The sequence below is a fragment of the Spermophilus citellus genome (assembly GCF_964194105.1).
Source record: "Spermophilus citellus genome assembly, chromosome: 13".
Classification (NCBI taxonomy): Eukaryota; Metazoa; Chordata; class Mammalia; order Rodentia; family Sciuridae; genus Spermophilus; species Spermophilus citellus.
Window position 1 is genome coordinate 87,128,827 of NC_138193.1, and position 25,463 is coordinate 87,154,289.

Consider the following 25,463-nt stretch of genomic DNA (forward strand, 5'->3'; position numbering starts at 1 on the left):
GTTCTAGAACTTTACTTTCATACGTGGTATTGGCACTTGGTCAATAATATCAAGACATGAAATAGTTGTGTATTCATCTGTTAATCTCACTTATGGTATTCTATCTCAGGAAAGTTAAGAAAAAAATTTCATTAAAAGTCTATATGAATAGCTGGCTGTGGTGGTTCACACAAGCAATTACAGCTACTGGGGAGGTTGAGATGGGAGGATCACAAGTTCAAAGTTAGCCTGGACAATTTAAGAAGACCCTGTCTCAAAATTTATATAAATAAATACATACATACATACATACATACATACATACATACATACATAAATAGGTTAGGCAGGTAGCTCAGTGGTAGAGTGCCCTTAGGTTTAATCCCTAGTTTCTCTCTCTCTCTCTCTCTCTCTCTCTCTCTCTCTCACACACACACGCACACACACACACACACACACACACACAGTCTACATGCTCGAAGAGTGTTGTTGGCAAATTATTTTAGAATAGTGAAAAATTACAATCTAAATCTCAACTATAATGGAATGAATATTAACTAAGAATGCTTTTGGCTGCAGATAAGCCCTATTAATAGTGAATTAACAAGTATTTTTCTCACATTAGAAAAAAACAGGTAGTGGAGGGCTTATACAATGACACAGTGATGACATAAGCTGGTTTTAGGGGCTGGAGTTATAGCTTAGGGGTCAAGCATGTGCTTAGTGTGGACAAGGCCCTGAGTTTAATCCCCAGCACTAAACACACACACAAATTAAAAACTATTTTTTTCTATCCTTATCTGTGAGTCTTCATCCCCAGTGTATTATTATCCTTCTTGTTTTTTTATGGTCCCAAGTTTGGTATATTCACAGATATCAAGACAACCATGAAAATCAGCAACAAAGTTTCTTTGGGTTATTTTTGGGGTGGGTCTTCTTTTTTAGTGAATGATAACCGTTTCCCAGAAGTGCTTTCTCCTTGTCCCCAGAGGAGATTTTGCTGTATCTCGGAGTCACATAGTCATGTCTGGCCAAATTAGAAATCTAAAAAAGCATTTGGATTTCCAGAGTCTGTGGTGGGAGGCTGCAAGGTAGACAGAGCTTGGGGATGTGTATGTTGAATATTGAATGGTTAAGTAAGTTATGACAAATCTACTTGAAAACCTATAATATAATCAATAAAAAATAATGGTATAAAAGCAGTCATAACATAGAAAATTTTGCACAGAAAAAGTTATAACATTTTGCACCATAATTCTATTCATGTAGATAAATGATTGAAGGAGAAATTAGAAGGAAACAATTTAAAAGATAAAAATAGAACATGTCTTTGAATAGCTTTGCATATTACACTTTTGTGTATTGAGTATGATGGGGATCTGAAGAAAGCAACCCATTTTCTCTTGTTTTCCAAAGCAAAATTACAATATTGTAAGTTATGTGCATAGCTTTATAGTTCCCTTTTGCAGTTGAGGTTGAATTTTGCATTGTTCCAACAATAGATAAATATATCTGTAATTCATCTGCCTGTGAATTGGGTTTTATCATTTTAATTTACTTCTTTTAACAACAAAAAAAATCAAACTTACTGGAAAGTTTCAAGAAGAGTACAGAAATTCTTTATTCAACTTCACCTGTTGTTAATATTTAAAATGTGGTGATTTGTATTTTTTATTACCAATTACAGTTCTCTATGTACTGGTATAGTTTCTTTATATTCTTACGACTTTTAATCAGTCTTTTGCCATTTGTTTCTAAGTAGTTCATTATGTAAAATGTCTTCTATTTGAGTATGTCAGCATGTATCTTCCTGCTTTGCTGTGGATCAAATCCAGGACGTTATAGATGGTAGGCAAGTGCTCTACCACTGAGCTACATCCCCAGATATTACATGTATTTTAACTCAAATTATAATCTTTGTTTCTTCAGTAGTCATCAAGGCTTTTGCTGTTTCCAAATAAGTGGTAAAAAGAACTTAAACAAACCAGTATTTAGAGAAATTGGATCATGTCTATAGTAGCTTAGCATAGTGTTGCTGTACAATAGGCATTCAGTAAATGAATTGGCAGATTTTATTACAGTATATTGGTTAGAATATGAGTGGGGTTCAATTTATTTAATCATTTTTTGAAATCTTCATTCTATTAACTCATATTCTTTTTATGAGATACTTACTGAGTAATGATTTTATACTAGAAATTTTGTTAGTCAGTAAGGATCAAGAAGTAAATAATAGACAGTTTATATTCTAAAGAAGTTAATAGTTTACTAATCACTTTAAATGGAATCCCCCAGTACCATGCTGTATTTACAGTTGATACATTATCAAGTATATTTTAAAAGTTTTATCAGAATAATGCATGCACACAATTAAAGGCAAATAGTACTTAAAGACTTATGATGAAAAATCGCTGTTTCCTCATGTCCATTCCCTGCTTCCAAGTATGACTTTTTAAAAAAAATGTTTTGTTTTGTTTTTTTAATCAGGGGGGTACTTAACCACCGAGCTACATCCCCTATTTACCCCCCTTCCCTTTAATTTATTTAGAGAGGGTCTTGGTTAGTTGCTGAGACTGGCTTTGAATTTGTGATCCTCCTGCCTCAGCCTCCCTAGCTGGTAGGATTACAGGCATTCCAAGTATTACTTTTCAGAATCAACTTAGCTATATTATCTCCTTTCAGTTCTTTGCTTCATATCCTAGCCCTGAGCTCTCAATAAAGTTAGATTACAACATTTTAAATTAATATCTTCATTATTATGTAAGCATATGTAAATACTTCTCACTTCTAGGCCAACCAAATGGGAAAAGAAACAATGATATTATACTTCCAACTTTGTTTTTTCTTGAGTTAATGACTACATCAATGTTTTTCATGGTTTAGTTTTCTTCTAACCTTGTGCTAATTCTTTCCACATGCTTCAGTAACCTTTTAATACAAATTTATATGTAGTCAAACCTGACAGATAATTCCTCAGTCCCTCTACTCCCCTTTTAAATCTGAAATCTTATTCTTAAAGCTTCTTGCCTTGCTCTGTTGTGGATTACTTGCTATATAGGCCCAGCCATTGTCTTAGAACTTCCTTTTGCCGTTCTCTGTTCTTAGAACTCCTGTTTCCTGCATCCCATGTTTTCTTTTTTGGATTATCCCTTAATTTAAAAAAATTTTTTAAAAAATTATTTTTAGTTATACATGGACACAATATCTTTATTTTGTTTATTTTTTATGTGGTGCTGAGGATCGAAGCCACTGACTCAGGTGTGCAAGGCAAGTGCTCTGCCACTGAACCAGCCCTATCCCTTCATTTTAGTAATATTGTTAGTCTCTTGAGAAAAGATATTTGGGACATAAGATTTGGAAATCTATATGAAAATGATTAGTTGTTGGAATTTCAGGATGAATATAATCTGAATACATTGCTTGATATTTTTTTTGGCAGTTTCAATATTATTCTGATTCTTGACTTTATATTTGTCTTATTTTTCCTCTTTTAGAAGCTTTTATCTCTGATCTAACGTTTCACGATAATATATATTTAAAATTTTTCACTTATTGTGTTATATAGTGGTATATTTGTTTCTCTCAGTTCTTTTTTTAAAAATTTATTTTCTTTTTAGTTATATATGACAGTAAAATGTATTTTGACATATTATACATATATGAAATATAACTTTCCATTCTTATGGTTGTATACAGCATGTCCAATTCATTTTATTCTATTCCCCTCCCTTCCTTTCATTCCCCTTTACCTAATCCAATGAACTTCTGTTGTTTCCCCCACCCCCTATTGTGTGTTAGCACCGACAGAGCAGAGAACATTCAGCCTTTGGTTGTTAGAGATTGGCTCCTTTCACTTATCATGATAGTCTTCAGTTCCATCCACGTACCGACAAATGCCATAATTTTATACTTCTTTATGGTTGAGTAATTGTATATTTATACCACAATTTCTTTATCCATTCATCTGTTACAGGCACGTAGGTTGGTTCCATAGCATAGCTATTGTGAATTGAGCTGCTATAACCATTGATGTGGCCACATCACTATAACATGCTGATTTTAAGTTCTTTGGGTATATGCCGAGGAGTGGGATTACTGGGTCAAATGGTGGTTCCATTCCAAGTTTTCTGAGAAATCTCCATGCGCCAATTTGCAGTCCCACCAGCAATATATTAGTATATCTTTCTCCCCACATCCCTGCCAATATTTGTTATTTCTTGTATTCTTGATAATTGCCATCCTGGTTGTCCTTCAGTTCTATGAATTCTTTTAAACATTATTTCTTTGATATTCCCCTCTTTGATTTTCCCTGGTCTCCCCTTCTGGAATGATTATAATTGGATATTAGGCTTATTTATTTATTTTAATATTTGCCATCTGTTTTCCATTTTCTTTACCTTTTGTTCTATTTTTCGGGAGAATCCTTCATTTTATCTTGATTTGTTTTTTCCTCCTGTTTTGATTGTCATCATTTCAATTTCAGTGTTTTGATCTTTAAACATTTCTTAACATCCTTTTGCTTTGTGTATGTGATATTATTTCTAATTTCAGCAATGAAGATGACAGTAGACTTTTTTTAAAAGAGCTATATGAAAATTAAGAGCAATAATACCAGTACATCACTTAGAAAAGTCCCTGGTACATAGAAAGCACTCAGTCATGTTAGCTATTTTTTCTTTAAGGGTATCAGAGATCTTTTGAAGTTTTGGTCTGTGTCTGTATTTTCTGTTGTGGGTGTTTTTTTTTTTTTTAAGAGAGAGAGTGAGAGAGGAGAGGGAGAGAGAGAGGGGAGGGAGAGAGAGAGGAGAGGGAGGGAGGGAGGGAGGGAGAGGAGAGGGAGGGAGGGAGGGAGAGAGAGAGAGAGAGAACGAGAACGTGGCACCGAGGAGAGAGAGAGAGAGAGAGAGAGAGAGAACGTGGCACCGAGGATCGAATCCGGGCCGCACGCATGCCAGGCGAGCGCGCTACCGCCCAAGCCACATCCCCAGCCCTGTTGTGGGTGTTTTGTCATTTTTGTCTCTTATTGGATGGAACCTTTTCTCAAGTGTCTAAGGGGTTCAGTAAGTGAACAGTTTTTTAAAAGCATGACACTAAGAATGTTACACAAAGCTCTCTACTTGTAGTTTTGGTGGATTGCCATGGAATCTTCCCTAAAGGATGTTCAAGCCTTCATTCTTGGACAGTGTGATTTAGGTGAATTGCCTTTTTTTGCAGGGAGAGCCCTCGATGTCATTCATGTTTAAGTGCCCCCTCTTTGGATTTATTCATTTTTCCAGAAAAATTATTTTCCAATTACTTTCCTTGGGAGAAGGAGTTTAGATAATAGGTATTATTGGAACCTATGTGGATAGTAGGTTATAGGTATCACCCTCAAAAACCTTTTATTTATTTATTTCTTGGTGAGGTGCCTCATTCTTGTCCTATACCATACCTGACTCTGTTAAGTTGGAGCTTGTTCCTTTCAGTTTCTTCAGAGACCAAAGTCTGATGTCTTGTAGAAGGAGAATTAATAGTCCTTTAATTGCAAGGAGTAGAGAGGTAGGTTCCTTGGAGATCAGACTACTTTACGTACTTTCATATAAAAGTTTTAAGTCTTGTAAATACACGATTCATCTATGCATTTCATATTTTTAACTTCTAAGCTTTTAAGGCACTTTGGAGAAAATATACTAGCTTCTTTTAGGAACTCCCTTGGATTTCTGAGCTGCTGAGTTAGTGACCTTTTTAAAATTTTTTCTGGGGTTGGGGATGTGGCTCAATTGGTAGTGTGCTCGCCTAGAGTGTGTGAGGCACTGGGTTCCGTTCTCAGCACCACATAAATGTGAAACAAAGATACTGTGTCCTTCTAAAAACTAAAGAAATAAATATTTAAATTTTTTTTCTTTTGTATTTCTGGGAATTGAAACCCAGGGGAGTTCTCCCACTGAGCTACATGCCCAACTTTTTTTACATTTTATTTTGAGACGTGTCTCACAACGCTTGAACTTGCAACTCTATTTTAGCCTTTCTGGTAAACTGAGCCTCCAAGCCCAGTTTAATGACTTTTTCTGAATCTGTTTTCTACCTTCCAAAAATAGGTAGTTATCACTTGACATTTGTCTTTTTTAATATTCTCTCTTGATGTTGTGGGTTTGTTTTTTTTTAAAAAAAAATTTAATGTTTGTTTTTGGTAAGTTTTTGGGAAGGGGCTGTTCTAGCATGTTTTAAAATCTAGTATGTATTTGCTTTCATCACTGTTAATTTTCCTTTTATTTTTTACTTCCTAGGATTCTTTGGATTTCCTATTTTTGTAACAGTTTTGTCATAAATCTATCAAGTTCTGTGAGTTATCCCAAAGGACTTTTAAAAAATACATAAAAATAAATAAATAAATAAATACATTGTGTCTATCTACAACTAAAAACAAAACAAAACAAAAGATTCCATCTTACCCCAGTCAGAATGGCTAGCATCAAGAATATAAAAAATAGCTGGACACTGTAGCATATGCCTGTAATTTCAGTGACTTGAGAGGCTGTGGCAGAATCTACACATTAACTTCAATGGTGCTATCTTTGTTAAATTTTACCAATCAAGAGCGTTAGTGAGTTCTTCCTTTATTTCTCTGAAGCTATTTAAGTTTAAATTAAGCAAAAGTATATAAAATAAAAATGTTAGTTCGTAGGCTGGAGATGTAGCTCAATGGTAGAGCACTTACTTGCCTAGCATGTGTGAGTCCTTGGGTTCAGTCCCAATACCATCAAAAGTAATAATAATAAAAATAATACTTAAGTTTCTGAGTCTCACTAGTCACAATTTAAATACTCAGTAGCCATCTGTGGCTAGTGGCTGTCATATTGTACCGCATAAATAGAGCACATTCCCATTATTATAGAAAGTTGAATTGGCAGTACTATTCTAGAATTTTAATATTTTCTTTAAATATCTTTTGTCCTTGATGAAATTAATATCAGTGTATTCATTTGTTATTCATCACTACTATAAAGTATCTTAAGTGTCTAATGATAATAAATGGCATTATATGAAAAGGATATTGTAGAGAAATGTGGACAGGCCACATGTGTGATGAAGAGTTGTCGTTGCCTCCAGTTTGGTCTTTTCTTTGTGAGGTTGAAAGCTTTTTATTTTATTATTTTGTCTTAAGCATTTCAGATTCTGAGGGAATTGAGTCTTATTAACTAAGCTTATAAGAGATTAAATACTAGTTTTAATATTTATAGGGTTTTTCCCTTTTAGTGACTAGAATATTTATAACATAAGCAAGTACTACTGTAGAGAACCTGGGGAGTCAAATTAATAAAAAAAAATTGATATTAGAGTGAAGAGAGAGCCTATAAAATGGAAGAAAATCTTTGCCAGCTCCTTCAACAGAGGATTAATATCCATATAAAAAACTCAAAATATATAAAGAACTCAAAAAACTTAGCACCTAAAAAACAAATAGCCCAATCAATGGATGGGCAAATGAACAGACACTTCTCAAAAGAGGTACAAATGTCCAATAATTACATGGAAAAATGTGCATCTATATCTGTCAGGGAAATGCAAATCAAAACTACATTAAGGTTTCATCTTGCGGGAGCTGGGGTTGTGGCTCAGTGGTAGAGCGCTCACCTAGCATTCGTTAGGCATTGGGTTAGATTCTCAGCACCAAATAAGAATAAAATAAAGGTATTGTGTTCACCTACAACTAAAAAAATATATATTTAAACAACAAGAAGAAGAAGATTCCATCTCCAGACTGGGGTTGTGGTCCAGTGGTAGAACACTTGCCTAGCATATATGAGGCACTTCAATGTTCAGCACCACATAAAAATAAATAAATAAATATATTGTGTCTACAACTAAAAAAAAAAAAAAAAAAAAGATTCCATCTTACCCCAGTCAGAATGGCTAGCATCAAGAATATAAAAACTAGCTGGACACTGTAGCATATGCCTGTAATGTCAGTGACTTGAGAGGCTGAGGCAGAAGGATCACAAATTTGAGGCCAGCCTCAGCAACTTACTGAGTCCTTTTCTCAAAATAAATAAAAAGGATAGGGGATGTAGCTCAATGGTAAAGTGCCAGTGTGTTCAATCCCCAGTACAAACACAAAAACAAACAAAAAATAAATGCTGGCACGGACCTGTGAGAAGAGGAACCCTTATACACTGTTGATGGGAGTGTAAACTAGTACAGCCACTGTGGTAATTAGTGGGGAGTTTCCTCAAAACCTAAAAATAGAAATATCATATGATCTAACTGTACTGCTCCTGGGTGTATACCTGAAGGATACCTGCATACCTATGTTTATTGCAGCACATATCACATTAACTGTTACGTGCTATCAGCCTAGGTGCCTGTTAATGGATGAATGAATAAAGAAAATGGAGACTATATACACCATGGAGTATTATTCAATTATAGAGAAAAATGAAATTGTGATCTGTAGGCAAATGGATAGAACTGGAGAAAAACATGGTATAAGAAATAAGCTAGACTCAGATAAATATCACATGTATTGTCATGTGTGATCTAGAGGGAAAAAAGATAAAGTAGAAGGGAGACTATTAAGAAAAAGGGGGGCTGGGGATGTGGCTCAAGCGGTAGCGCGCTCGCCTGGCATGCGTGCAGCCCGGGTTCGATCCTCAGCACCACATACAGATGTTGTGTCCACCGAAAACTAAAAAATAAATATTAAAAATTCTCTCTCTCTCTCTCTCTCTCTCTTTTAAAAAAAAAAAAAAAAGAAAAAGGGCATCATGGGGGGGAAGGATTGAAGGGAGAGTGGGTGAGAAAGGGCAATTATGAATATACGTGTGTGAATATACCACAATGAAACTTGTTATTCTGTATAGTTAATATGCACTGATAAAAATTTGGTTTTGGATTGGGCCAAAGGAATATGGAAAATCCTGATGAACTATTCTTGTGATAATATATACCTGTGCAGTGACCCAAAACCTCATGTCTTCCAGTTTAATTGTATCTCCTTTGCTTGAATTGTATTAAATATATATGGAAAATTCTTGTAATTTGTGTCCATCTTTATATTCTCCATGCAGACTCCCACCCTTGTATTCTACATCACTGCTTTGAAAAATAGGTTGTTATACAATTTAGGCCTCAAAATACGTGGCTATCATACCTGAACTTGAGTTTTCCAAGGTTCTGTTAGTGAGGTACTTAACAGACTGCATTTAGAATAGAGAACTATAATAACTATTGAGCTACCTTATGTTGCTTTCATTGTTATTCTTGGAAGGTGACCATCTAAACTGTAGAAAAGAGGAACGGTGCTGGTTTTATGAACTGGTTTTATGTCCTGCTATTTTGCTAAATTATTGTATTTAAATTTTTCCAATTTCCTGATTATTCTAAGTAAACATTCTATTTCTAAAAATTAATACATTCCTCTTTTGTTAAATTATTATTTTCCTATTCAATAGTTCAAACATACTGTTGTATAAGCATTTTTATTAGTATGTTAATGGAGTTTGGTTTATCTTTAGGTCTCCTCCCTTAAGTGATACCAGTTCTGAACATCTAAAGTCCCCCAAATGGCAATCCCCAAAGGTTAAGCTTCTGAATTTCGAAATACTGAAAGTTGAAATTCCCAAAACTACAGTTCCCATTGTGGATACACGGGGGTGGGGGGTATTTATATGAGAAGAGTAGAAATTTGATGCTAGGTAGGAAAGGGATTGGTGCTTTTACAGTTGTATATGAGGTAGCTACATAATGATATATGGAATGAATATTGGAAACCCAGTAAAACATTATTTTGGGTGTGTCTGTGAGGGTATTTCCAGTGGAGATTAGTGAGAGATTCTTGAGTGGACTAGAATCAGAAAATCCAGAAGCATAGCACACTGGATGGGACAATTTAATAGGGACTTCCTTTCATGTATAAATGAATTGTAGAAGAATTTTTTAAACAGCAGTACTAGTTAGAAAATGAGCATGAATGGATTTCTTGAGGAACACCATGTGCCCTAAAAGAAAAAAGAAGCTATTTATTATGATGTAAGACTTCAAAATATAACTAAAGATTGTCAGATCTTATAGACTCCTCTTGCAGTTGCCAATTCTCTATTCTTGTGATATGTTTTTTTCATATGTCAGATTTTCTTTTTAGTTTTTTAAAAAAATTTAAATGCATTTTTAAATAATTTGCTATGGTGGGTATTTCATCTAGTATCATTTCTAATACTGGAGGTATAAATTGTGTAAAGAATTTTTTGAGATCTAATTTGTTGTATGCATTATTTGCAGATTTAACTGTGCAAGTGCATTTTCACAACATTGACTGTATAGGAGCGTGGAATATGTAAAAATGTAAAAAATTCCTCGGTAAATGAAGAGGTGTTCTTTTTTGTACATCTGTGTTTATGAAAGATTAAATCTATCAGTATCTCCACTGTTTAGGTCATGACCCCTTGTGGGTCTTTCATCAAGAAACTTAGATTATTTATCTTTGTATTTCATAGAACCATTGTTCTAACGCTGGGTACACAGAATTACCAGTTATAGTGATATGCATTTGTACATTTAGCTTGTTAACCTATTTGAGTAGTTTGTATGCTCATAACTCATTATCTGTGCAGTTGTTGGTAGTATATTTGAGTGTGCTTGCAAAAAATATATATTATTGCCTATTATAATTTGTAAAATGAATTAATCTGACATGTTTTGTGTTTCTTGAATCCCATTATGAAAATGTAATTGCCCTTTTAAGAAAATTTTAAACTTTTTTTTTCCAGAATTATATTTTTGGAGTTTTGGTCTTTCAGGATCTCAGCATTTAGGATTATGTCATTCCAGATTGTGTTTTCAGGATTGTGACCCAAACCCATAGGTAGGATATAAACAGATGTTTTGAATAACAAACTGTGCTAGATCCTTTTGTATACATTATAGTAATTAGTTTAATCTTTGCAGTAACATTGTGAGTTTGGGAGCATTATTCCATTTTTACTAATAAGGAAATGAAAGTGTAACAAGGTTAAATAATTTACCATTATTAAATGGCAAAATAAGCTTTAAAGTGACTAGATGTTGAGTTGACTTTTGGAATTTGATTTCTACTTTGTATCACTATTGTGAAGAACAGGAAAGATTCATAACCATAATATAGGTATATGAAAGTGCTTTGTAAGAGTGCAGAAGATAGATGTTATCATTGCCTCTTGTTAGTATATTTCAGCATGATTTATGTTAGGTATTTGGTCTGTGAAAATGGCAAAAGTGGCTTTGGAAAAAAATTACAGTAGAATGTGTTATTTGTATTTAAAAAAGTAAACTCACATACTTAAAATAATAAAGTTTATAGTATTGGTTTTATTTTAGGAAATTAAAGCTTTATTCAAATGTTTCTTGCAAAAACAAATATAATTTACATCTAATAGATGGGCAAAGATATCTGGAATTATATTTGAGTTGGCAGACATTTATCTAGTTTAATGAACTTGATAAGGAAGAGAGAGGACTGGGTATGTGGCTCAGTAGTAGAGCACTTGCCTAGCATGTTAAGGTTCTGGGTTCAATCCCTGAAATCTTCTCTTCAAATCTAGCAGAAGTACTTTCTGAAGAGATAAGAGATAAAGGATGATTACATGAAAAATCTTATAAAGTTTCAATCAGAATCCATAAAACAGTGACAGGATGGACAATAATTAAAATATCAAGTAATTGTATGTTCTAAAATATTAAAAACAGTATTAATGTAGTTTTAATAACTTTAAGTTTGATAGCACTGGGAAAAAGATTATAGGATACTTTATGAAAATAAATACAAATAGCAAATAACATGTTAGCTCAAGGCTTCTTATCCATTAAGTACATGGCAAGGATTTTAACTAGGTTTAACCAGCTATATACCTGTACTGCCTCTGAAAAGGTTTCTTGGGGCTGAGAGAGCAGCTCAGTTGCACATGATTCCGGGATTCTTTTTTTTTTTAAGAGGGAGAGAGAGAGAGAAAATTTTTTAATATTTATTTTTCAGTTTTTCGGTGGACACAACATCTTTATTTTATTTTTATGTGGTACTGAATATCGAACCCAGCGCCCCGAGCATGTTATTGCTTGAGCCACATTCCCAGCCCAATTCCGGGATTCTTACAATTAGCTTTCCTTAATTTCTTAAACTTTTGGTTATACTAGATATGTTCTTTTGAGAGAAAAATTAATCTTTACAATTCATAATAACTTCAGGTTTGGTGAAATACTCATTGCCATGCTCATGGCATTCAGATACATGATCACAGCCTCTTTGCTTTTCGTTGACCTATTATTTCCATTTTTTTCCTTCTTATTTTTCTTTGAAGAACTATTTATTGGTAATGAGATTGTTTTAAAGAATGCTGTTTTTATTCCTCTTGTTACTGTCAAGAGTGAATATTTCATAACCATTTCTCTCTCTCTCTCTCTCTTTCTGGTCAGTCTAAGTTTCTCTCTCTCTTTCTCTCTCTCACCCACCCCCCACACTAATTTGTTGTTTGTTTTTTTATTTTTGTCTTCTCCAACTTTTTCTGAGTCCTAATGTCTTTGTTTTTTTAAAATGTGGTGCTGATTTTCAAAATCAGTGCCTCAACACATGCTAGGCAAGCACTCTACCACATAGCTACAATCCCAGCCCAGTCCAACTGTCTTGATCTGGGAATTTTAGTATGTTGGCCTGGAAAATTCTGCCATCATAAGTCATATTCTAAGCCTTGTATACAACAATATGGATTATTTCAGAAGGAGAATTTTAAGACATTCTTTTTTGGGGTGGGGGGCAGGTATGGTGGATACCAGGGATTGAACCCAGGGCCACTGGGCCACTGAGCCACTGAGCCACATCCCTAGCCCTATTTTGAATTTTTATGTAGAGACAGGGTCTCACTGAGTTGCTTAGTGCCTCAGTGTTGCTGAGGATAGCTTTGAACTCAGGATCTTCCTGAATTTTAAGACATTCTTTTAGAAAATTTGCTTATAAAATGTGATAGGTAATGTATTACAAAAAGAAAGAAAAAAGCCTGTGATCAGAATCAGAAGGCTAATTATACATTTAATAACATCAAAGAAAAACAAATGTGAGATAATTTATGCACTTGTCATATTTTTTCCTATAATTTAGAAGTTGGACAACCCATGCTTATCTGTATCACCACCTTCCATCTTTCTTAAATACAGCATTGATAGTTTTTTTTTGTTTTCTGGGCTTCATCATCATAATGAAAGACTGTTTATTAGTCACTCCCACATATATAGTTAAGTCCTATACAGTATACTGCAAAATGTATAGATGTACACACACATATACACACATATGATATCAATTAATTTATAGGATGGTATCTGTATTTATATAATTATTTAAAGATGGGATTTTACTACATTGCCCCGGCTGCACTAGAACTCCTGGGCTGAAAGAGTTTTTCTGCCTCTGTCCTCTTAGTAACTGGGAATGATACATCCTGCAGCTGGCATGTGGGATGGTTGCAAATTACTAGTTCAGTCTCTTAATCATTGTTAACATTTCACACAATATAGTTTGTGTTCCATAAACATGAATTTATCTCTTAATCTCATCTAATTTTCTTACCTTTATCATTAGATAAAAGACTTTAATTTATTGCCTTGACTGGAGGAAAAAAAAGAAACCCAAACAGAATTAATCCTAATGTTTAGATTTTTATAGTTATTTTATTAATATAGATTATTAAAGCAATTATATCTTTATACACCAACGATAGCATATTTTTACTGTGAAAGGGGGCAACTGGTTGCTTATACTCTTCAGAGAAAATAGAAACAAAGATTTTGTCTAGATGTGAAACAAAAAAAAGACTTAAATGTCTTCATTCAAGGGATTAGGCATTATAATTTTTTTTAAAGAAATTGTTTTCAGTCTGATTTTATTATTTTGCTTTTGCCTGGATATTTAATATTTATGGTTTTCATGTTCTAAAACTTTTTTCTTATTTTATATTAGTAGAAGAAGCTGTAATTCACATTTTATGGTCACCTACATAGTAGACGAAAGAACTAAGAGTTTGAAAAATTTCAAATCTTTTAAGGTGGGAAAAACGCTTTCTAGCTTATAGTACTTATTTTTTTTATATATTTTATACACTCTTGTCTTAGTTTCTTCATTTAGTGCAATTAAAATTTTATCTTTTAAATCAAATAACATTGAATATTTACAACATTGCAAGATAGTATGTTTTGGGACAGAATAGTGTATTTGTTTATAAATCTACTGAGCATAACAGCTATATAATCTAGTACATAAAGTGCAAGAATTCTGGTTTTGTATCCTCAATATAAGCCAAGTTGGAAGCACTTAGTAGGAATTTAATGAATTCTTATTGAATGTATAAATGAAGATTTATGCCCGTAGGGGATTTATAATCTGGTTGGAGATGAGATGAACCATAAACACTTGGAAAATTAAATGAAAGCAAGAAAATAATTACATAATAATCCTGGCTTAATGAGATTAATTATATAAAGTGTTTAACAGAGTGCCTAATACATAGTAAATACTTTGAAGTGCTTATTTTCTTCCCTTTTGACTAAACACTAAAAGTTCCATAAAATGATATTTACATGTAGAGATTTGTTTTGTTTTTAAATGATAATAAATGCTCTTGAGTTTCAGAGAGATTACTGTGAGCTGAGTGGGCTCAAATTTGAATATTGGTAGAATATAAAAAGAAAAGGTGTTTGGGGAGGTTAGCAGGAAAAGAGAAAAGCAAACAGCAAGGCATGGACCTGGAAAAGTTCAGTTCTATGTGAAGATGAATTGCTTCAGTTGAAGCACAGAGTGTGTGAGTAGGGATTATGAAAGGTGACGCTAGGAAGAGGAGTTTGGGACAGATTGTGGATATCCTTATTCTGCTGGGAAGAGGCTGGACTTTATATGCCACCTGAGATTTGTAGGTTTATACTTTATACATAGAGAATGAATGCTTTAAATATAAAAAAGTAGGCCCCTTGAAGAATGCTACTTTAAGGATTAATGTACATATCAAAAGAATTTTATTGGTTTAAAATGTGTTTAGAACCCCTTTGGAGCCATAAACAACAACATACATTATAGAAGACTTGCCATTTGCATGGCATGCTTTCTGAGACCATTTCAAATCCTCAGATTTTAACATTGTAAGATTTTTGTTCAAATCTTTACTTGCTCTGAATGTATTTCTATTGAGTCTTATGTTTCTTGTATATACTACTATTCTACATGTTAATATTCTTTTCAACTTTAATGAATGTTTTATTTTACTTTATGAATTATTTTTGCTCAGGTTGGAGTATTTGGCGAATCAGTTCAATGATTGTTTTTTTTTTTAATCTCAAACATTTGGTGGACTTGTTCACATTCATAGCTATAAGTTATTACCAAATTTGATAATCTGTTCCTTTTTAGGTTAAGAGCTATCATTTTCTTAGTCTTTACATTTTCCCTTCTTCCAATATTGTTATTAACAGTTTGGCTTTCTTTGGTGGTGATGAGGAAGACATTCTTTATGAAGAAACTCAGGGGGCTGGGGTTGTGGCCCACTGGTAGAGTGCTTGCCTAGCATGTGCAAGCACTGGGTTTGATCCTCAGCACCACATAAAGATAAATAAATAAAATAAAGATAATGTGTCTAACTACAACTAAAAAATAAATATTTTAAAAAAAGAAACTCAGGGTTTTAAAAAATAAAATTTTTTTATTAGTTGCTCAAGACAGTACAATGATCTTGACATATCATACATTTGATTCAAATAGGGTATGAATTCTCATTTTTCCACATGTACAAATTGCAGGATCACATTGGTTATACATCCATATGTATACATACAGCAATCCTAGTGTCAGTTGTATTCTGCTGCCCTCTCTATCCACCCCCTCCCCGCTCCTCCCCTCCCATCACCCCTCTCTACCCATTCTACTGTGACACTTATTTCTCTCTCTTTTTTTCTTCCCTTCCCCCTCACACCTTCGTATATGTATTTTGTGTAACTATGAGGGTCTCCTTCCATCTTCCGTGCAATTCCCCTTTTCCCTCCCATTCCCTCCCACCTCTTTTCCTTGTTTCATGGTAATCATCTTCTCATGCTCTTCCTCCCTACACTGTTTTGAGTCACCTCCCTTATATCAGAGAAGACATTCGGCATTTGTTTTTTAGGGATTGTCTAACTTCGCTTAGCATAATCTGCTCTAATGGCATCCATTTCCCTGCAAGTGCCATGATTTTGTTATTTTTTAGTGCTGAGTAATATTCCATTGTGTATAAATGCCACATTTTTTTTTATCCATTCATCTGTTGAAGGGCGTCTAGGTTGGTTCCACAATCTAGCTATTGTGAATTGTGCTGCTATGAACATTGATGTAGCTGTGTCCCTGTAGTATGCTCTTAGGTACACTTGTACATTGCTGGTGGGACTGCAAATTGGTGCAGCCAATTTGGAGGGCAATATGGAGGTTCCTTGGAAAGCTGGGAATGGAACACCGTTTGACCCAGCTATTCCCCTTCTCGGACTATACCCCCAAAATAACATTTTTTAGTAATTGCCTTTGAACTTTGAGATGTAAATGAAAAACATTAGGCTAAACTCATGTATTTTTAGTCTTTGAATTAGGCCTTAGCCTCTCCATTGCCTTCACAAAGTATCTTCTGCATGGGTAACCATGAGTGTCATAGTCTGATATACTGAATATGTTTGTAGAATTCTTCCCTTGATCGATATCTTCTTTTCTCACACTTCTTTGTGTGCCTGTATCTGTGTGTGTGTAGATGTGTATACCATATGCATCTGGTTTTGTATTTTTTTCAGTGAACTTTCTAGCCCCTTGAACAAACATCAGGAACATATGTAAAGATTTAATATTTAAGAGAGTAAAATGTGCTATGGGAACTGATTGGTTGGGAACCTAAGTGAACCTGTATGAGACTGTAGAAACCTACTGCTGGGTGATTATTTATATACTATCATAAGGCAATGATGTGGATATAATTACTTTAGTGGTTTGGGTAGTTGAGGGTTTTCTGTATGGGAAACCCAATATTTGTTATCAGACATTTGGAGATGGCTTTGTGAAAGAATGCACCACTCTTTCCTATAGCATTTCAGAGGTAATATGTCATCTAAAAACTTAATCTTTTTTGAAAAGGAATGATAGACAAATAAATGTAAACAGTACAGGAATTTTTCTATGCTAGTTACAGAATAAATACCAGGTCAAAAGTTTTTGAAAAGAGCAACAATTCTATATTTGTCTCCAAAATTAAATAGATGTCCCATTGTATTTTATTTGTGTTTGTTTTTATATTCACTGTTTTTGCCTGTAACTGTTTCTATTGTAAGTACATATATCATATGTTATTTGTACTCATGGTGTATATGACATGTTACATCTACTGGACTGTGAACTGTTTTATTTCTATTGTTAGTCTTTTAATCCCAGTGCCAGTAACTGTGCCTAGTACAGAGTAGGTGCTCGATTAATATTGTGAGTTGAATGAATGTGAATATTTGACTGTATCATTTGAATTATCATTTATTAGAAGACTGTACTATCTTGTCTTAGCTTTTCTTGTGGACTGGTCATGTACCCTAACTAGATTGGAAATGTGTTATGAGTAGGAACTTGATTTTGTCTTTCCTAAATTCTTCTTTATAACACTTTGGGCTGTAGTGGGTAATAGGTATTCTCAAACATGTGATTGAACTGAAATATGTTGGTAGTTTTTATTTCCTTATCAGGAGATTCCTAAAAACACAGTCATTAATAAAAAATTTGGAAGAGATTCAAAAAGCCAGTATATATATACACTTGTCTGTCAGCTTGTGGGCTTGTGTAAGACTCCATACTTTCATGGAGTAAAGAGTTGTGGTTCTGGGTTCTTGTTTTTGAGTGGCCTACTTGCTTTATTTTGGCCTTTTACCTGTGTCACGGATGATGTAAGTCAGTGGCTCTTCAAATGTGGTCTCAGATTAGAACATCACCTAGGTACTTGCTAAAAATGCAGATTCTCCTGCCCGCTCCAGATCTACTAAATCAGAAACTCTGAGGGTGGAGCCCAATCTGTGTTTTAATTAGTCCTCTATGTAATTTTGATGGTGAAGTTTGATGTCACCATGTGATGTAACTATCTTTAAGAGAGAGGGCTAAAAGCAATGCTTATGTGCTAGAGAAAACCCAACTAGCAGCCTAGATTAAAGAGCATAAGTAATTAAAAGGTTTTTAGAGGAAGTTAGGTATAGTTTACAAGAAGGCATTAAGATGTAAAGCAGGGGCTGGGATTGTGGCTCAGTGGTAGCGTGCTTGTCTAGCACATGTGAGGCACTGGGTTTGATCCTCAGCACCACATAAAATAAATAAAGGTATTATGTTCGTGTATAACTAAAAATATATTTTAAGAAAGATGTAAAGCAAATTATTGAAACTTCATTGTATGCTATTTTTTAGCTTAAATAAACCATATTATGGATTTTTCAAGTATTTCTCTTTTTATGTGTGATTTTGTGTCCAAATTGAAAGATGAGAACTTTAGTTTTCTGTACGTTATTTTGGATTTTTAAAGGAGTAAATGTTCTTTTTCTCCCATAGCAGATGACTGAGAAACAACTGAAAAGTATTCAACACAACTGGCACTTTGTGTTTTCTTTTTGAGTATGCTTTTTTCATTGATGTTGTTGATTTTGAATTCGAATCCTTTTAAAAAATATTTTTATTTGTTCTAATTAGTTATATATGACAGCAGAATGCTTTTCAACTCATGGTACATAAATGGGGTACAGCTTCTCTTTGGCTGTAAACGATGTAGAGTCACACTGTTCGTGTAATTATACATGTACATAGGGTAATAAAGTCCCTCTCCTCCCACCATCCTTCCCACTCCCATACTCCCTCCCCTTCCCTACCTCCCCTCTACCCAATCCAAAGTTCCTCCATTCTTCCCTATCCCCCAACTTCATTATAAATCATCATCTGCATAACAGAAAAAATTGGCCTTTGGTTTTTAGAGATTGGTTTATTTTGCTTAGCATGATATTCTCCAACTCCATCCATTAATCCACAAATGCCATAATTTCATTCTCCTTTAAGGCTGAGTAATATTCCATTGTGTATACAAACCACATTTTCTTTATCCATTCATCAGTTGAATGGCACTGAGGTTGATTCCATAGGTTGGCTATTGTGAGTTGAGCTGCTATAAACATTGATGTGGCTGCGTCACTGTAGTATGCTGATTTTAAGTCCTTTGGGTTTTGGTATAAATTAATTCAAATGATTTTTAATTTTAGAGTACAAGGTAGTTAAAAATTGTGTCAAGTACATTTAAAATATTTTAGTTTATTAGATACAATGCATGCAGATAAGCCTGCTTATGAATGGAAGATTTCTATTCCTTTTACAAGTTGAGTATCCCTTATCTGAATACTTGGGACCAAAAATATTTCAAATTTCAAAAGTTTTTGATTATGGAATATTTTCATAGACTTTACTGGTTGAACTGTTCTAATAGGAAAATCCAAAGTCCAAGATGTAACATGGAATGCAAAAGGTTTCAGATTTTTGAGCATTTTGAATTTCATATTTTTGGATTAGGGATGCTCAACCTATATATATTCTTTTGACAAATAAGAATTAAAAAAAATAGATCTGGCATGATGGTGCACACTTTTAATCCTGGTGTGGGAGGCTGAGGAAGGAGGATCGAAAGTTTGAAGTCACCCTCAGCAACTTAGCGGTGCTATAAGCAACCTAAGTGAAACTCTGTCTCAAAATTAAAAAAAATACAAAGGGCTGGGGATGTGGCTCAGTGGTTTAGTGTCCTTGGGCACAATCCCCATTACCAAAAAAAAAATTAGTTTCCTATTTACCATGTAGACTAAATGGTAAAATACCTACATAATGTTGTTTGTCTTTTTTCTAGTGGTTGGGAAATGGAAGATCTAATTTTAGATATACTATGTTAAAAAAAAAAACTTATAAAGCATCCCGGAAGTTTTTTTTTCCAAATATTTATTTAGTTGTAAATGAACACACAGTATCTTTATTTATTTTTATGTGGTGCTAATGATTGAACCCAGTGCCTCACACATGAGAGGCAAGCACTTTACCACTGAGCTACAGCCTCAGCCCCCATCCCAGAAGTTAATTTTTTTGGAAAATAATTCCAGAGATTTCTTTTCAAAATATGTTATTATCATTCGCTATACTCGTACACATAAATGGCAGTGTGATGACTTGTGCCTGCATTTTATTTAAACTCTGGAAAGTTCAGGGGAGAACACTCTTAAGAATATTGAAGTGACATTAGAGCAGCCAGAAGTGAGATTTCTGAAAAAGTAGTCAAAATATAACAGTGATATGTCAAGAATTATACCTTAAAAAAGTAGCTGAAATCATCACTTCAGTACTACTCAGTAAGTTTGGAGACCACTTACTCTCTTATTAGAGGTCTCTGTTCTGGAAGGAACTTTATTGTGAAGATGAGAAGGGAGAACTTTTAAGGAACCTTGCAAGCTATTGCATTTTCTGGTAACCTTATACATTAGGTGTATGCCTTAAGCTTTCATTGTGATAGTTTACGTAGGTCTTGGACCATCACCTTAGTTCATTTGTGAGAATGCTATTCCCTTTAGGGATATAATCCAACTAATCTCTTGGTGCTTCTTTTTATTTCTCTCTAAAACTAATGAGTGTAGACAGAAACATCCAAGACAGTCTACACATGAGACTGAATCTGATGAATGAGTATTGTTTGGTTGTAATAGGTTTCAGTTACAACACTCTGCCTATGATGGTTCAGCCTTCCCAAAGTTGAAGGGGATGATGCATGTAAAGGTAGGTTTAACTCCAGTTCCTTTGTCTCTCAGTTACCTCGTTACCTATGGAAACATTCATAGTTACTATATACTTGTGAATTTTTCTAGAGATAATACCTACATGTAGAGGCATATGATGTGTTTACCTTTTTCTTTCTATTTTAGAAAGACACCTGAATGGTTTTAAACATTGTTCTATGTCTGGCTTTTTTTTATGTACTCTATCATGGGTATTATCCCACCTCAGTATACATAGAGCCATCTTCTTTGTAATAACTACCTAGTGTTTTTTTTCATATCCTATTATTTCATTATCCTACTTCATTTCTTTTTTTTTTCTTTCCGTTTTTTCTTCCATTTCCTTCTCTCCCCTGCCTTTTCAATTAAATAATCCAATACAGACAACAATATGGTGTCATTTATGGAGACTTGTTAGCTGGGATTTAATCTTTATTTTGAAAGGGATTTATATTCACACCAATTACTATGTTTTAGGCACAGGTTATTTTTTCATAAGAAATAGCTTCCTTGTATAGGAACATGTATTTTAAGACTTTTGTTTTAAATTTTCCAGATGTGGAAAACTTAAGAGGTTGACATTATTCTTAAAGAGTCTTCTCTATTCTCACAGGTCTTAGTTCAGGTCCTAATTTTCTTCCAGTTGTACTCTCATAATCTGTTTAACCAGTTCCCCATATATGGGCATTTGGGTTGTACATAATTTTACCTTTTTTTTATTATATCATTTCATACTTTTGCAAATATATTTGAAAAAACACATTCTTTCAAAATTATTGGGTTAAAGAATATATAAACTTACGGATTTAATAGATATTATCCACTATAAAGTGAAACTGATATATACAAACACAGCATACAAATGCGTGCTTCTCAACATACTAGATCATTAAATTAGTGAATTACTGACCTTTATAAGTCTAATAGAAAAAGGGATATAATTACCTTTTTTTAAATTTTTGGCAGTGCTGGAGTTCAAAGTGTGAGCGTAGCACCTACTAGGCAAGCATACACTACTGAGTTCCACTCCCTCACCTTTTCTTTTTTTAAATGTTTTCTTTTTTAGTTGTAGTTGGACACAGTAGCTTTATTTTATTTATTTATTTTTATGTGGTGCCCAGGATCAAATCCAGTGCCTCGCATATGCAAAGTGAGTGTGCTGAGCCACAACTGCAGCCCACTGATTATACTTTTAATTGGCATTTCTCTTACATTTGAGGTTGAAAATGTTTTTAATAAATTTGAGCTTTTTGTATATTCTTTCTATTAACATGCCTTCCTGTGTAGTTTTCTTTTGAGTTCTGGATCTTTTTCTTACTGATTTGAAGGTACTCTGTGAAAGTTAAGGAAAAGCAAATTTGTGAACTGTGATATTCTGACTTGTTTTGTTTTGATCTTTGTCAGAAATTGTCTTATTTTTTTATAATAGTTCTTCAGCAACTTTTTAAAATTGTATAAAAATTTTTTATGAGGTCAAATGTATTTTATAGCTTTGGATTTTGTCTTATTCTCAGAAAGGCATTGCCAACTTTGAAATAATAAAACAAAATGAAACCTGCCTTTTCTACTAATATTTTTAGTGTTAATTAGATTTAAATTTTTTTTTTTAAATTTAAAATATTTTATTTTTATAGTTCTGGGGATTGAACCTAGGCCCTTGCATGTTCTGATAAATGTGCTTTACCGTTGAACTATACCATCACTCCTGACCCCAATTTTAAAACTCCATCTAGCTTTTGTTTTAATCCTCATTTTCTCCAATGATGTACAGTGCCATCTTGAGCTTATACTAAATTTCTACATTGATTTGGATTTTTGGATTGTCCATATATAAGTGCCATTTTTAAAGTTAACTATTGAATTATGGCTTGAAATATTTTAAGACTTTTAAATAATTTTTGTTTATTCTTATTTATTGTTCCATGTAAGCTTTAGAATTATGTATGGTTTTGTTTTCTAAAATTGCTGGTATTTTAATTGATCTCATGTGATATTTAAAGATATTTTTAGGGAGGAAAATTTTTTGTAATGCTGAGTTTGTTTAAGAACATGGTATTTATTCACATTTTTTCATGTCATTTTTTTGTTCCCTAAGCATTAAAATTTTCTTTGTATAACTCTAATTATTAGATTTTCCTGGCATTCATTCATATTATTTGCAAATGGTAACAATATTTCCTCTTTTCTATATTTTATGTGTTTTCTTGACTAAATTACATTGGCCTGTACCTCTAGCACAATGTTAAACTTTTGTGGTGAAAATAGATATTCTTATTTTGTGTCTTTGGCAGGAATGGTGTTCTGTAATCATGAAGGAGTATCATTAATATTTTGGTTACTCTTAGGTTTGTCTTTTCCACATACTCCCGTCTTCTCTGTAGTTATTCTCTTTGATAATTCTGGGGCTTTTCTTTTGATTAAATATTTAAATAACCTAGTATGAATTGGTAGGAGGATAGGAAGCAGGTATATGTGGAAATTAGGGAAGTTGTTAGTGGATTGGAGACTGAGTCACCGTATTGTAGAGTTTTATAGGCTGACATTTCAGAATCATCCAAGATCTATAATGATAGCATAAATACAGAACTAATCAAAGCATATAGAGAAGATAAAATTGATATTTAATGTTATCATTATTTTGATTGATTGAATTGAGTAGATTATTGCATTTATTAAAGCCATTTTAAGAGTATAAAATTCTATGGCAAAGCATACAAATTCATGCTAATGTTTACTTTAGACTAAGATTTAATTTTGTCAGCTTTAAGTGCCTGTGTCACTATTCTACTCAGGTAAAATAATTATCTCATTGTAGAATATGTAATTCCCAAAACTTCAGTATCATTGAAGTAGAAATAGATACTGTGGATATATAATGCCTTTTCCTTTGTGTATATAATTGCTTTCACACTACTTTTAATCATTTCAATAAGACACATGAAATTCAATCAATTGAAATGTCAATTTTAAGAGCTCATTGGAATGAAAATGAAAACATTACTGTACCTACATCTTGAAGATTATAAGAAGATTGCTAAATTAGATTTTATGTTATTGTGGTACTACTAGAAATGAGTCCTTTAAATTAAACAAAATTTAATGGTTTACTCATTAAACTTTAGTTGGACGATTCTCCTAATTCTTTAGGGATGTAGTAAGGTCATCTATAAATGTAAAGTTCTTGCTTACTTGGTAAAGCAAGTGGAAAACATTGTGGAAAAACATTGTTTTCTGTTTTAGTGGATTCATATAATAGAAATTGGAGGAATAGGGAAACATATGAGAATGAATAGTGATAGCGTTCCTTGAGGAAACTTAAATAGAGCCCCTCCCTCACTTACAGTTAACATGAATTACTTGAATGACTTAATGTTTACAACATAGTTTTAATTCCTTAAATGGAAATTATTTTATTTCTACTTAAAAAAAAATAACTCTGGCTCTTTCCTAGTCTCTCTGTTTTACTGAAGATAAAGGGTTTTTTAATGGTTTATTTCCTTTAAGTAATTCTTTGGTGGGAAGCAGGGAAAGGCAGATGTCTCTGGTTTTCTTTTTTTCGCCTTTCACTTTCTTTTCTCCTGCATATAACAAATCCTAAAACAGATTTGAGAGGTTGGGAAGTTTTGTTATTTGTAGGGAAGGGCTAGGATAAAATCACTCAAGACAAAGAATTCCTTGTAAAATTTCAATATATGCTTAAACCGAGACTTTTAATTTGGAAGGAGATCATAATAGTTCATGTGATTTTGCTCCCCCTATCCCTTTACTCTTTATGAAATAAGGAAACCATCTCAAAAGTTTAAGAGAAAAACCCTGAGCAAACTACTGCACACCTTGCATTTGCTTGCATTGGCTGTTTTAGATGATCAGCTCTTAGAGGATCTGGACTATGAGTTGTAACATCCAGTCTGAATTAAACTGCATATAGGTTTCTTTTTTTTTTTTTTTTTAATCTTTTGTCTCCTTGCAGTCTGTGCTTTTCTTTATTTTTATATACTTTGTGACAGAAATGGTAAAAAATCGTATATAATTATCCTGTTTTCCAAAGATTCTTTGTTCAACTGAATTTTTAAAAATATGTATTTGGTCTAAATTGAGTTTTGTCTCTTTGTTCCCTACATAGGCCCAGATTGCCTTTCTTCAGGGGGAAAGGAAAGGTCAAGAAAATTTGAAAAAGGATCTGGTGAGGAGGATCAAAATGTTGGAATATGCTCTTAAACAGGAAAGGTAAATCAATAAAATGGAAGGTTGTGTTCTCTCAAATGACAAAATAATTTTTCCATCTTTCTTGAAGTAAATCCAAATTTTAATACTGTATAATCTTGAATAAAGGAGTATCTGTAATAAACATTTTTATATATGGTTATAATATACTAATCTTACTATGGTGATCAGTAAACTGATTTATATGATTTCAAATCTTTTTCCTTTCTTAAGAAGTGTTTGTACTTACTGAACTGTCATCCATTTTTAAAGGGCTAAAATAGCTTTTGAATTGTAAATTGTGTCTATAAAGTTTCCTGTGATTTAATATGAATTTGATATAATTTCTTAAAAAATTGATCAGATCTAGCAGCCTATGCTGAGAGTTTCATAGACTGTTTTTGGCATTTTATTGTTTTGTCATCAGCTATTCCTTTCTCTCTAGAAGCTAATTTTACATTTAT

At 33.3% G+C, this 25,463-nt stretch overlaps 1 protein-coding gene across 3 annotated transcripts in view; it reads left to right on the top strand.

Annotated features, from left to right (window-relative positions):
* STRN (striatin) overlaps positions 1–25,463 on the top strand; it is a 105,103-nt gene that overhangs the window by 17,839 nt on the left and 61,801 nt on the right. For all 3 annotated transcript variants that reach the window (XM_081264750.1, XM_081264752.1, XM_081264751.1), the window contains exon 2: positions 24,920–25,023. In XM_081264750.1, coding sequence (XP_081120876.1) covers positions 24,920–25,023 — 104 coding nt within the window. The remainder of the gene's footprint in view (positions 1–24,919; positions 25,024–25,463) is intronic.